This window comes from Quercus robur, chromosome 7 (genome assembly GCF_932294415.1).
Source record: "Quercus robur chromosome 7, dhQueRobu3.1, whole genome shotgun sequence".
Lineage (NCBI taxonomy): Eukaryota > Viridiplantae > Streptophyta > Magnoliopsida > Fagales > Fagaceae > Quercus > Quercus robur.
The window spans coordinates 43,006,244-43,020,101 of record NC_065540.1 but is presented as its reverse complement, the minus strand read 5'-3'; the positions used below and the strand labels follow the sequence as shown (position 1 = coordinate 43,020,101).

The window sequence follows — 13,858 nt, the reverse complement described above, 5'->3', positions numbered from 1 at the left end:
ACATATGTTCTTAATTATTTTGTTTGAAGCACGATTTATCATAGAAATGTTGATGCGTATATAAGAAAATTCTCACAAAAGCGCGCTACATTAGATACCACTCTTGATGCATAATCATGAAGGAATAACCCATAATTTATAGGAAAAAGTGTGTAAATTTTGAAAGTTGGGCATCGCATACCACGCTTACTTTAGTAAAAGGTTAAAAAAATGGTTTGGTTCGTGCTCATGCTGCCATACACGGCTTCATTAAACACTCAAGCCTGAATAATAAAACAAGTTTGGACTTCAAAGAAGTATGTAAATTAAATTCCTTGATATATGAATAGAGTTCAAATGTACTAAGGAAATTGTTTAAGGGAAAAAATATTACACACATTAAAAAAAACAAAAAAAAAAAAAAAAAAAAAAAAAAAAAAAAAAAAACTCCAATTGACTAGCTTGGGTCCCAAAAAAATTGGCACTTCTGAAAGCCAAGTCACGCGGCCAAGTTAAAAGCCAAATTTAATTGAATTCCAAAACAATTGACACTTCTCAAACCATGCAAAAGTGAAAGAATCATGCGATGAATATGACTTTTTATTGTTTTATTAAATAAATTAGAAATTATACCGTTAGAATATAATAATAATTTAAAAACTTTAAAAGCATATATTGATTTATTTAATTTAAAATAATTTAAGTAATAAATGTCTTATGACAATGTTCCTCCGATGCAACTCATCCATGTCCTAGAATTGGATTTACACTTGATAAACTTTGCTTGAGGAATTTAGGAGCGTTGCAATTTTTCTTTCCATGAATAAGCAAGAGTTTTTGAAACACACATGCAAAGATATTACAAAGAACAAGCCGCTGAAATTAAAAGAGCAGCCGCAAACACTTCTTATTGTCTAGAATCTAGATCACAAACTAATTACAATATGCTACATTTCATTAAAATATCAATTTTTTTTAAATTTTTTATCCTTTTTTATACACAACAACCATCATTTACTCACTTCCTTTATTCTCAAGATACATAAGAAAGAATAAAAGACTAAATACAAAATGAATAGTACCAATAAATATATATATATATATATATTTATAAGTATGGTTATTGTAGCAATTATATGTTTTTAAATAAATTTGCATGGCCTGATGTAAATAAATTTTGGGTTTTGTTGGCTAAAATGTGATACTTTTTCTATTATACAAGTACTGATGCGAGTGCTCTAAGGGCTATTAGTTTATGCAAAACTTTATGTTTATTTTAGCATAAGAATCTACTTTTGCTATTTTAAATACTTACTTTTCAAAACATTTCACATCAAATTATCTATTTTATATTACATTTCATTAAAATATCACCCTTTTTTTAATTGTTTCTCTTTCTTCATATATAATAATCACCATCCACTCTTTTTCTTCTTCCTAATTAGGATACGTAAAGAGAGAATAAAAAACTAAATACAAAATGAATAGTGTCAGTGTAAATTTTCACGACTACTATAACAAACTTTTAAAGTTACACGATTATACATTGATTGATGTAGGTCAACTTTAAAAGTTGTGAATACATATACACCTTTTTTTAATTAACTATATTTTAAGCTGTGCACGAGCATGAACCAGTTAATTTAAAAAAATAAATAAATAAATAAAACATTTTTACCACTAATTACTAATGCAAGCGTATTTGATAGACAAAGTACTTAAATTTCCTTAAAAATTAAATATAAAAAAAATCTATATACTTTTAACATGATTTAATATATATTATGTTATATCTAACAAAAATTTACATTATGTTAGTCTTTAAATAAATTAGAAAGCTCGTGGGTTTGAATCTAGAGAATTATATATCCTTTCTAAAAAGAAAATTTTGGACTGCTTACTAATCATTTCTCCTAGACCTTGCAAAAGTAGAAGATTTATGCATTAAATATGACCTTCTATATATCTTTTACTAAATAAATTAGAAATTACACCATTAGAGTATAATAATAGTTTTAAAACTTTTGAAACATATATAAATTTGTTTAATTTAAATCATTTAAAAAATAAATGTGACTTTACATATCTAAACATATGCAAGTTCATATAAGAAAAATATAAAAACAATAAAAACTACTGGGAAACTGCACTCATAAAAGAAAAATACAATAAAGATATATATATATATATATATATATATATTTCTTTTGAAAAAAAATTGTAATTTGAAAATGTGCATATTTTTAAGTTTCTTGAATGCAATATTCGAAGCTACTGTGGTTAGAAAGGAAATAGTGAGGCTTAAAAAAATTTTAATTTGGAAACGTACAGATTTAAACCACTATATCAAGTTTGCACATAATTATACATTTAGAACTAAGATCAATATGTTGTATGGAAGAGATTGAGTAGAAAACAGTGATAAAAATAACATGATTCGACTTTATGGCGTGTTGAAAATACTTTCTTCAAGGAAATAATTTGTCCGTACTTAAATAAGTTTGGTGCCGGGTTACAAGAAATTCACCTCTATGCAATAAAACCACAACTACAGACAACAATTAATCCCAAAGTTTCATTTCTCAAAGAATTTGTTACAAAAGTTGTGTCCGGCCAGCTCTGGAGTTAATTGATGGTGTAAAAAAATGACATTAATAGCTAGAATAAGCGATTGTTTACTTGTTTTTTGTTATTTGCTATCTGTGTCGTGAATATTCGCATAATTTTTTTTTTTTTCCTATTTCCATTTTTAGTTGAAAATTTTCAACATTTCTTTTGAGTATTAAGTTTTTTTTTTTTTTTTGGGGGGGGGGGGGGTGTGGGGGGAGTGGATTGTTTGGGGTAGTCCACAATTTTCCTTTTATCCTTGAAACCAACCGATTTCTCCCTTTATCTTTGAGAAATAAACAAATATTTCTTTTGAATAATTACTAGTCTTACACAAGGGAGTCAATACGGTACTAGAAACTATTTCGGTTTGATCATTGTTGAGTACAAATTTTTCACACCACATGGCTTCATTTCATTGGCAACCCGCACCATGTCAACATTATTATGGATTTTGGGAAAACCTCTTTTAAAGCCCAAAAGAGTCCATATTTACACAAGAAGGCGTCAAAGCCCATGGTTCAAGCTCATGGCACATCATCTCATTTTTGGCTCATGATCCAAGCTCATGAGTCTTATCGGGGAAATTTTGGGAATCGTGGTCTGGAGAGCCAAGAAGTATGTTCAGTAAAACTCCAGTGGATCAAAGTTGATAAAGGAAAGCATGTTGCTTGGTATGCCTTCCCCAATTCCCTGAACTTTGATGGGTCAGTGTGTAATAGGTAACATTTGGATAAGCCTCTCATATCACATAACACTTAAAATAATAAAACTCCCCATGCTCTTTACATAAAAATTAATGTTCATCATATAATATAAGTTTTAAAATATAATTATATCATATCATTGTTTTCATATAAATCAATTCCAAGCACATGGCTAAATATATATTAATATCTCATATCTAGCATTAAAATGCTCTCCTTACTCTCCAAGATTTGGTTAAGATACAAAAAGACCATAATTATATCTCTAAAACTTCATCAAATATATTTTCCAAAAGAGAAAACTTAGTCGAAAACACCAAAAACGGCTCCAACGGAAGCTGTAACAACTTCTGTAGAAGCTGAAACAACTCCAGCTAAAGCTGCAAACAACTTCTGCAGAAGATGAAACAGTTCTAGCACATTCTGCAGTAGCTCCAACTGTGGTACCAGAAAAATCTCATAAAACTTATCTCACCATCTTTAGTCAAATCATGAATTTAATGCCATATACTTTCCTCCAAGCAAATGAAGTCATTCGAATGACATCATCCAACTGTAATAGATGTGATTGATAGCTATTACAGCTATAACTTCAGCTATTAAGTCTCAAACTTTCTTCTTTTGGTCAAAAAACAAAAGACCACTTACTTTGTCAAAGTTTTTTCCTGATTTGCTAAGTTTCCCTTCAACTAGTTTTGATCTAGTTACATAGCTTGGCTCTATATAAAGATGACCAAGCTACACACTAGAGGCCTCTTTGCTCTCTTTCTGCTCTCTTTCTTTGACCTTTCTCTTTGATCTCCCTCTCTGATATCTGCCCTCTCTGATCCATCTCACTCTTTTATGCAGAAACTTCACTCATTTTGCTACAAAATACACATTTTTACACTTCTCCACCTCCCTTACAAAAATATCTCTTCTTAGAGCACACCATTACAGACTAGCCCTCTCTCATCTTCAATATTCTAAAACTCCATTCATCTTGCTGCCATATCTCTAAAAGATCTTCATATTATTCTTCATCCTTCTTACAAAATCTCTCTTCATAGATAACAACACAACACACATATTACAACACCATTACCCATTATCCATCTTTCCCACACTTCATTATTCTGAAGTATCATCATCTTGCTATCCAAAAACACATCTCCATCTCATTTTTTTTTTCTTATACAAAATCTCCATTCTTAGAAAGCAATATAACGAATGTCATAATACAAAAAAACAATCCCAGCAGCAGCCTTTACTACATTTAACCTTCATTTATCTATCTCATACTTTCATTTATTTTACAAAACACATTCCTCACAAAATACCCATACATACTTCTCATATATCTCTAAACTCCATGTCTCACAAATTATACATATACAGGATCCATGTCTAATAAAGTATCTACATATAATTCCCATACATATTACGAACACCACATCTCACAATATATACATATTCCTTACCATCTTCACACATCTTAAAACAAATCAAACACTCTTCCAAGAACTTATTACTAAAAGCCCTTTCTTATGAAAGACAAAAACTTATAAAATCAAAAGCTCTTCTTATAGAAGGCAATATCACTCATACTTGGCTAAAAAACCAAAAGAGGATTACATGAGGAAAGTCATTTAAGTGTATGATGAAAGGGGATAAACTGAACTAACCTATGCACACGGCTGGACATACTCTCTCTCCCTCTAGTTGCACCCATTTTTCCCCTTCAATCATGAAGTCATCATGGAAGAACTCATAATATCATATTGTACCGCTGGACTCATTCTATCACGCTGCTAAAATGTCTAAGTCTACTGCTGTCCTATGGCTGGAGCTCCAAACTATGAAGATAAGTCATTATATTTTATTTTCAAACTTATATTATCAAGTATATTTTGTTCATTATTATTATACCACTCAACTAATGTCATTATGCTGCTAGAATCTTATTAGCTCATTAACACTATAAGGCTAGAACCACAAACTATGAAGCTCACCAACATTATATGGCTGGAGTCACAAATCACATGAAGAACAAAGTGATGCTACATGACTGGAGTCAGAAACATAAAAGATAAGTCAATGTTTTCTCCATATTTGAAATTACATTATTGAGTATATGTTAACTCATTATCATTTTATCATTATCTCACCATTTAATAAACATGGTCTCACTAATAATAAATATACATATTAATAAATTGATATACCACCAATGGACATATATTACTTGGACATAAACCATTGCCGGACATATATTATTTGAACCATGAACCACAACTAGACATGGACTATTGGACTCATCCCATTGTTAGACATTTGATACATAATTAATTACTTTCTAATATTGGACATATCTTAATAAATATAATAATAACATATCAGCTCACCATTTAATCAAAACTATCATGCTAAACATATTATTTATTTATTTCAACCATTATCATTATTCTAAGACTTTGGGTTTTATCTATTTTGTAGGCTTAAAAATACACCGGTAGCCATTGGTTTGTGCGGTCCAATGTCAAGTTCCGGGTTGACCTCCCCAAAACAAATCCGGGCCTAGCAAAGCCACACACCTCCAAAGGCACGTGGCTATGTGCACAAAAAAAGGCCCCCGACAATCATTGGTATGAAATATTTCTGTACTGATTAATACTAGCGTACCATTTCGAAATTATCCCTAATTATATATATATATATATATATATATATATATATATATTACATTCTAACCCAACCCAATATTGTAATTGTAATTGTAAAATAATAATAATAATATAGATATTCAGGAACATATATAGATCTAATTTTTTTTACCTTGGATTAATTCCTAAGAAATTATGTAGTTTTATAATATAAAAAATATATGAAAAGTAAAAAATAAAAATAAAATTAAGGCTTTTTTTTTTTTACAGCTAAAATAAAATGAAGGCTTACTTCCTTTTTTTTTTTCTTTTTTTTTTTTTTTTTTTTTTTTTTTTTGATGGGGGAGGCGTACTTCTTGAACAACAAGTGGAAATGTCATACCGTATAAATACAATTCAATTAACTAAAAAAATAAAGAAAAAAGCTTAAGTTTTAAATTTCAAAAACACTGATGGCTGTCATTTACATTGAAAAAGGAAATGGATCCTCTCCATTTCCCTTTGGAATGGAGAGGCTCCAGTTCACAGTGGGGATTGAGTCCAAAATGATCCATGCTCAAAAATTGGACACATCATTTAAAATGTGTCACCACACTTAACTGGAGTTCAATTGACTTAACTGGGGTTTAACTCAACCGAACAAAAAAAACTCAAGTTAAACTCTTAAATCTCACCAGCCGTTCAAACTCTCTCTCTCAAATTTCAAAGTTCAAAATCTCTCAACCTCCCACTTCTAGGATACTCAACTCAAACCCATCAGCAAAATCAAAGAAAAAACCTTAGCTCACCAGAGATCCCGACACCCATACACGCATCCTCTTTAAACCCAGATCAGAGAGAGAGTAAGGGTTAGGGTTTGGAGAGAATCGGGTGTAGAGAGAGACGCTTTTTAGACCCAAATCAGAGAAGGTTAGGGTTTGGGTTTGTCCTCTTTAAACCCAGATCAGAGAGAGAGTAAGGGTTGGGGTTTGGAGAGAATCGGGTGTAGAGAGAGACATTGATGCTTTTCAGACCCAAATCAGAGAAGGTTAGGGTTTGGGTTTGGAGAAAATCGGGAAAGAGAGAGGTTGATGATCTTTCAGGTTTGATCTATGGAGGGAATTGAGATTGAGAGACAGAGAAAGAGATTTTGGTCGAAGGAGAGAAGAAGCCACCATCAGAGGTGGTGGTTGCGGTGAGCCAGCCTTGCCGATTTGGTTCAGGCCCAAATCAGAGAAGGTTAGGGTTTGGGTTTGGGCAGAATCAGGAAAGAGAGAAGTTGATGCTCAATCTCCATGGCTATCGCTAGCAGCCACTGTGTTCCGCTCCACCAATTCCGGCCGTGGTTCCGGTGAAGTTCCTCTATCTCCCTCTTTGATTTTTCCTTATTTTAATTTTCTCAACAAAAAAAAAAAGATTTTTTAATTTTTAGTATTTTATTAGGATTTCATTTTCTTTTGATAAAGAAATTGAATTCCCTGTTGTACTTGGGAAAACAATAATGTGGAATTTGTGTTATTGGATACAGATTGTTCTTGGCCGAGCTTCATCTTGCAACCACCCTATTGCCGGCGGCGGTGCATATAGACGGTGTTTACACCATTGGTGGCCGCTGGTACCCTTCTTTTTCTCTTTATTTTCTCTTCTTTTTATTTGCTTTTTAGATATGACCGAAACCCCCATTTTGTTTCAGTTTTTATTAGTGACTAGGTTTCCTTTTGCATAAAACAATGGAGGTTTTTGGGTACAGCCAAATGTGCTGTGATTGAAGGGAAAGTGGCCTGCTTGTAGTTGTTGTGTGTTGTTGTCTTTGACATTAGTAAAGTAATTGTGTTGCTTGGTATATGCTAAAAAAATCATTATGAAATTTCTCTTTTTGTCCTAATTTTTCTTAGGTACCTATTATTTTCCTAAATTGCAGATGGGTATTTTGCGTGTTGTAGTTCATTTTAAAGGTATAAACTGTGGCTCTTGATAGGCTAACTTGAGGGGAAAATTTTTGCTTGCTTGAATTGTTACCAATCATACTTAACAAGTTTAGCCCAAATTTTAAGTAGTCAATTTAGATTTTTATATGTTAAGGCCTCCCTCAAACATTTTGGGTTTTTGGTTCAAAAGAATGTTTGAAAATTTGGTGAAATGTTTTTTCTTCTAATAAATCTTCAAATATTTCTAGATGAACTTTAACTCTTGGGCATTTCAATGTTATACGGATATGTTACTGATTTATGAACTCTAATTCTAATTGGGCATTTCTAAGTTATACAAATATGGTACTGATCTATACAATAAAGCAGAAATTGCATTTAAATTTAGGCACAATTGAGCTTATGAACAAGAGTTTGTTTTATGAATTTTTCCCATTTATTGTGGCCAAAGCTTAGATGGATTAATAGCTATATGTCTCTTGTTTTCTTGTTAATAGAATCTATATGTATATATGGTGGTTTACCTACTTGTTTTCCTTTTAAATAAACAAGTATATATCTTTTGTCATTTTTCACCATGAGAGGACTAAATCCCAAACTTTTGTGAAGTTTTGCTTTGCTGATTTAAAGTTGTTATATATTCATCATAATCTTTAAGTTGATGAATGCGTTTTACCATTGTCAAACTAATTCATGAATTTTTCTAATTCATGTTCCATGTTTTTCTTGATTAGCTAAAAACCGAAAATTACTTCAAATAATGATTTTTTTAATTGCTTAATGGTGAGCGAGTATTTGCTCTAGCAGACATTTGAAATGAATTCCTCAAAAGTTAGGATTTTTTTTTTTTGTCCAAATTGGAGTATTTCTTGATCTGTTTTTTTTTTTCATGTGTATGACAGTATGATGAGTTTAAGTGTTTATAGTCTAGCTGCTTGTGCAGACTGTGAGCAGAGTAACATTAAGACTAAACATGCCTTTACAGGTATGGTTTTCTTTTTTGGAACTGTCATAAATACTGAAGTGTTCAGGGTTGATGCATTGTTTCTTTTTTATTCTACTCGTGATGGGTGCATTGTTCTTTTAAATGTCAATGTCAAGTTTGCCTTGTAAAAAGTGCAATGTTGGCATTCTTTGACTTGAAATGCTACTATTTGCTAATCTTGGTCCCATATTTTGTTTAGTGTAAAAATTATGGACAATATGGACAAAGTAATGGGTGCATTGTTCTTTTTTCTTGCATATGATTAATGATGCCATATACAAACAATATTGAAAAACAAGTAACAATAATTTTGTGTATCATGGTGCAGGGCTTCGAGTAACAATTGATTGCAAGCTAGAAAATGGACACTTAAAGACAAGAGGGGTAGGGAAACTCGATGAAGAAGGAAAGTTCAAAATGTCTATTCATCGTAAGATTGTAAAAGATGGCAAACTGAATGAAGAATGCTATGCACAGCTTCACAGTGCATCAGCTGCACCATGCCCTGCACATAATGGCCTAGAGTCTTCAAAAGTAGTATTGTGACATTTGTTATTGTAAGGATTGTAAGGATTGAATTTTGATTGTAAGGATTGTGACAGTTGTTATTGTAAGGATTGAATTTTGATTGTAAGGTTTGTGATTGTAAGGATTGTGACAGTTGTTATTGTAAGGATTGAATTTTAATTGTAAGGATTGTGACAGGTGGAATGTGGATATTTACAGATATTTGTAAGTAAAGATTTTGACAATTGTGGGCTATTGGTATTTGTAGATATTTTTAAGTAGGTGTAAGGGTGTGCTGCATAGGTGGTGCGGGTAAAGCCGTTGTGTGTAAGGGTGTGTAGGGGACTCTGCATGTGGGTGTGCACAAGTGGTGCGGGTATAGCTGCTGGGGTGTGCGTGTGTGCCAGCATGTGGGTGCGTGGGAGTGTACAGTCTAGATAAATTGTACTGTCATTGTGGGTTGTTAGTTGGTTGGGCCAAGGTGTGTAGTTAGTTGGTTATGTGGAGTGTTTATAAGGAGAGGAAAAGGATAGTAAAACTCATGCAGATAAGGATTGTAAAACTCATGCAAAAGAAAAATTGACACACCAATTAACATGCATACAGCTCAAAACTTGTCATATTTATATAAATTTTTTCTCCTCACAGCAACACTTACATATAAAAACAACTCTTGCCTAGCATAACAATTATGTAGAAAAACATATTTATGCTATGCAATACCAGACCTATGCAGTAACATGAATTATGCAGTAACAATAACATCAAGTATGCAGTAACAGTAACATCAATTATGCAGAAACTTTAACAGTAATTATGCAGTAAAAGTAACAGTAATTATGCAGTAACTTTAACAGTAATTATGCAGTAAAAACAACTCTTGCCTAGCATAACAATTATGTAGAAAAACATATTTATGCCATGCAATACCAGACCTATGTAGTAACATCAATTATGCAGTAACTTCAATAGTAATTATGCAGTAACAGTAATATTAATTATGTAGTAAAAGTAACAGTAATTATGCAGTAAAAGTAATAGTAATTATGCAGTAATTTTAAAAGTAATTATGCAGTAAAAACAACTCTTGCCTAGCATAACAATTATGCAGAAAAACATATTTATGCCATGCAATACCAGACCTATGCAGTAACATCAATTATGCAGTAACAGTAACATCAATTATGCAGTAACTTCAACAGTAATTATGCAGTAAAAGTAACAATAATTATGCAGTAACTTTAATAGTAATTATGCAGTAAAAACAACTCTTGCCTAGCATAACAATTATGCAGAAAAACATATTTATGCCATGCAATACCAGACCTATGCAGTAACATCAATTATGCAGTAACAGTAACATCAATTATGCAGTAACTTTAACAGTAATTATACAGTAACAGTAACATTAATTATGCAGTAACTTTAACAGTAATTATGCAGTAAAAGTAACAGTAATTATGCAGAAATTATGCAGAAAATAGTAACAATTATTGTAGCAACAAATAATTATGCAGAAATTAACACCTTGCAGAGATACATCAAACATGCAAATTAAGTATTCTTTCCAAATAATAAAAAATCTAAACATTTTGAATATGACTAAATTTTGGACCATCAAAACTCCAGTCCTAAACTAGGAAAATTACAAATCAAGAACACTTAATTTGGACATGCGTCCTAGATTATAAAACATGATCCTAAACTAGAGACCTCCACTTGCAACACGTCCTTGAGTCAAGAGACCTCCAACGCCATTAATTTTGTCGTTGGAGCCTACAACACTTGATGTACTCTCTAAATGTGATGCTAATGCAACACTTGCTGATGAGCCTCCTTGATGTACTGCAGAACTTGTAGAAGCCGACTACAAAAAATCCAATTACACATTACACATATCACAAGCTTAGTATTAAAATTATCAAATCATGCATCTAAACTATTATTAATATTAAAATAAAATATATAATTGTAAATATCTTTACCATTAAAAGTTGTGTAAAATTAGTAATATTTCCAGAAGATATATCCTCAGTTTGCTTTTGTGCCATGACGTCATGTGCATATATTTCCTGTAAAAATTGTACTAGTTTAGTAACAATAATAGTATACTATATTAATGTGTAAAAATAAAATAGAATGGTGAAAATAAGGATAATTGAAGATTACCTCCTGCACTTTTCTTTTCTTTGTTTGCTTCTTTGATGTGCCTTCCTTTGGTTTCCTCATCTTTTCTAACCATGATTTCGTCCTACGCTTTTTATTACGATAAACCTCTCTTTTCTTTATCCCTTTTGGTACAATCGTAATCGAAGCACATAATTGATCTTCTTTGTTTGCAAAATCAGTGGAAGGCCTAATGATGTCTTCTTCTACATTAGCTTTGCAATTCCTAAGGTCACAAAGTTTTTTTTTCAAATCTGCAATTGCTAAGCTTAGGATATTATGGCCTTCTTTAGTTTCACATGCCTCATTCACCAATTGAATATATTTTGGACATAAATCTCGAAACCGATCTACATATTCCAGTCGAGTATTCGAGTTAATGTTATGTGTTGTGCAATTTTTTCCGCTTCCATCTTTTGCATCTCTTCTCCACCTCTTCATGATATATCTATTAGGAATCAACTTGATATCAAATACATCAAGAACTTTCAAACCATGCCTACATAAAATACCAAATGACTCAAACTTTTTGCAACTACAAGATAGAGTCTCATCTAATGGATTCCACATGACCTCATATTTTCCATTTTGATTGAAAACTCCAACCACATAACTATGTGTTTGACTCACATTGCGTTCTAGGATGGAAAGTGCCATTACCTCTTCAACTTCTGTCTGAAATAAATCAAACAACTTAGGCGTGTACATTGTTGCTACTTGGTTAAGCATAGGAGAGCTTTTGAGCTTTAATCTTGAAAATTTCTGTCTAGAGTTGTATTCTGCTTCTAACTCCTTATCTCGTTTTTGATTGAAAATTGTTTCAAAATGAGTGAAAAGCTCTACTATATTGAGATCAGTACGCAAGCAATCCTTCAAGTCAGCATTGAAACTCTCACTAAGCTGGGTTGTCTTCATTCCTGCAGTGAAAGTTCTCTTAACATATGCTTGGGCCCATTTTTCCTTCAATTTAAATAGATCAATTAGCCATTTATTTTCACGAACATTGTACTTATCTAGCATTTCATTCCAAGCTGTAAGAAACTCATCTTCATCATCATACTCATAGATACATGCTAAGAAATCAGCGTTAAATTGAGGCTTAGTTTTTAGTAAATGACCCAAGTGTTTCTCAGCATTCTGCCACATATGCCAACTACACAATGCATGATATGTCTCAGGCATGACTACTTTTATTGCAGCTGACATTGCTACATCTTGATCTGTGAAAATAGTGATTGGCTTTTTTTTCAGACATTGCTTCTAAGAAGGTCTCAAATAACCATACAAAAGATTCAATCGTTTCATCATATAAAAGTGCACCTCCAAATACAACAGTTTCTCTATGGTGATTGAGACCCAAAAATACTCCAAGTGGCCTTGCATCTCTATTTGTGCTATACGTTGTATCAAACGTTATTACATCATCGAAGTGGCTATAGTCAATGATCATTCTTGCATCGGCCCAAAAAATATTAGTAATCAACTCTTCACAGTCCAATTGAGTAGCAAAATAATATGAAGAATTTTCCTTAAGTTGACGACTAAAATATCTTCCCAAGCTAGCAGCTGCCCCATGCTCCATGTCTCTCTGTCGCTTACTACGTAAGTAGTTTTTATGATCTTGCTTGGTAAAACCAAGATTTTCATATCCACCAACTTGCTTACTAAGAAGCTCATAAGATTGCTTTAGTCTTAATCCCGATTCATGTGCCAAATCAATTTCAATAGCATGAGTTGCATCCACTTTCCGTTGTGATGGCATCATGTGCACAGTTGATGGAAGGTGGAGATAGTGGTTATGCTCAGCAATAAATTCACTCACCACATATTTTTTACTATCTCGATTAAGTACAATAACCAAACGTGCTTCACAACCACATCTTATTTCTGCTCGTGGATTCTTTACATTCTGATCTCTCTTGTCTTTGCCTCGAACTCCCTCTTTTGCACACACAAATCTTCTTGAAGTAACCACACCAGTCTTTTTACATTTATTTACGTACTCTTTTCTAATACTAAAACCAGCCTTTCTGCCATATTCATTATAAAAACCATATGCAATCTCATCCGCTTCAAACTCCATCCCTTTAAATGGGGTAGATTCCATGGGCACATGAGAAGGAACATGTATTCCCATCATTATCCCTAGAAAAAATTGAACATAAATTTATTATAACTTTCACCTATCATTTATTTTCAAAATAGAGATGATGTAAAAAAAAAAAAAAAAAAATGAGGATGTAATGAATGATCAACATACTAATGAGGATGTACCTCATATGAGAGAAATGTTATATATCTTTGTTACTAAACATAAAAATTCAAGATGACCAAGCATGATTTCAACTCAACTCACTC

The 13,858-nt window shown here is 32.2% G+C and overlaps 2 protein-coding genes across 4 annotated transcripts; one reads left to right on the top strand and one right to left on the bottom strand.

Annotated features, from left to right (window-relative positions):
* The first annotated feature begins 6,609 nt into the window (after window positions 1-6,609).
* On the top strand, window positions 6,610-9,589 carry LOC126693525 (proline-rich protein 4-like). Of its 3 annotated transcripts, none has more exons than XR_007645392.1 (5): window positions 6,610-7,265; window positions 7,443-7,529; window positions 8,745-8,827; window positions 9,156-9,462; window positions 9,522-9,589. XR_007645392.1 is itself a non-coding variant. In XM_050389504.1 (4 exons), the coding sequence occupies exons 1-4, from the start codon at window positions 7,210-7,212 to the stop codon at window positions 9,371-9,373; spliced, it is 444 nt and encodes a 147-aa protein (XP_050245461.1). In that variant the 5' UTR covers window positions 6,610-7,209; the 3' UTR covers window positions 9,374-9,589. The 3 variants fall into 3 exon arrangements, 1 of the variants encoding a protein (XP_050245461.1); XR_007645393.1 differs by having other exon boundaries at window positions 9,502-9,589; XM_050389504.1 differs by having other exon boundaries at window positions 9,156-9,589.
* Window positions 9,590-11,039: 1,450 nt separating this feature from the next.
* On the bottom strand, window positions 11,040-13,637 carry LOC126691445 (protein FAR1-RELATED SEQUENCE 5-like). Its single transcript, XM_050386493.1, has 4 exons — window positions 12,786-13,637; window positions 11,504-12,637; window positions 11,320-11,406; window positions 11,040-11,201 (listed from the first exon to the last, which is right to left on the bottom strand). Exons 1-4 carry the CDS (start codon window positions 13,635-13,637, stop codon window positions 11,040-11,042), a joined length of 2,235 nt encoding a protein of 744 aa, XP_050242450.1.
* Window positions 13,638-13,858: the final 221 nt, after the last annotated feature.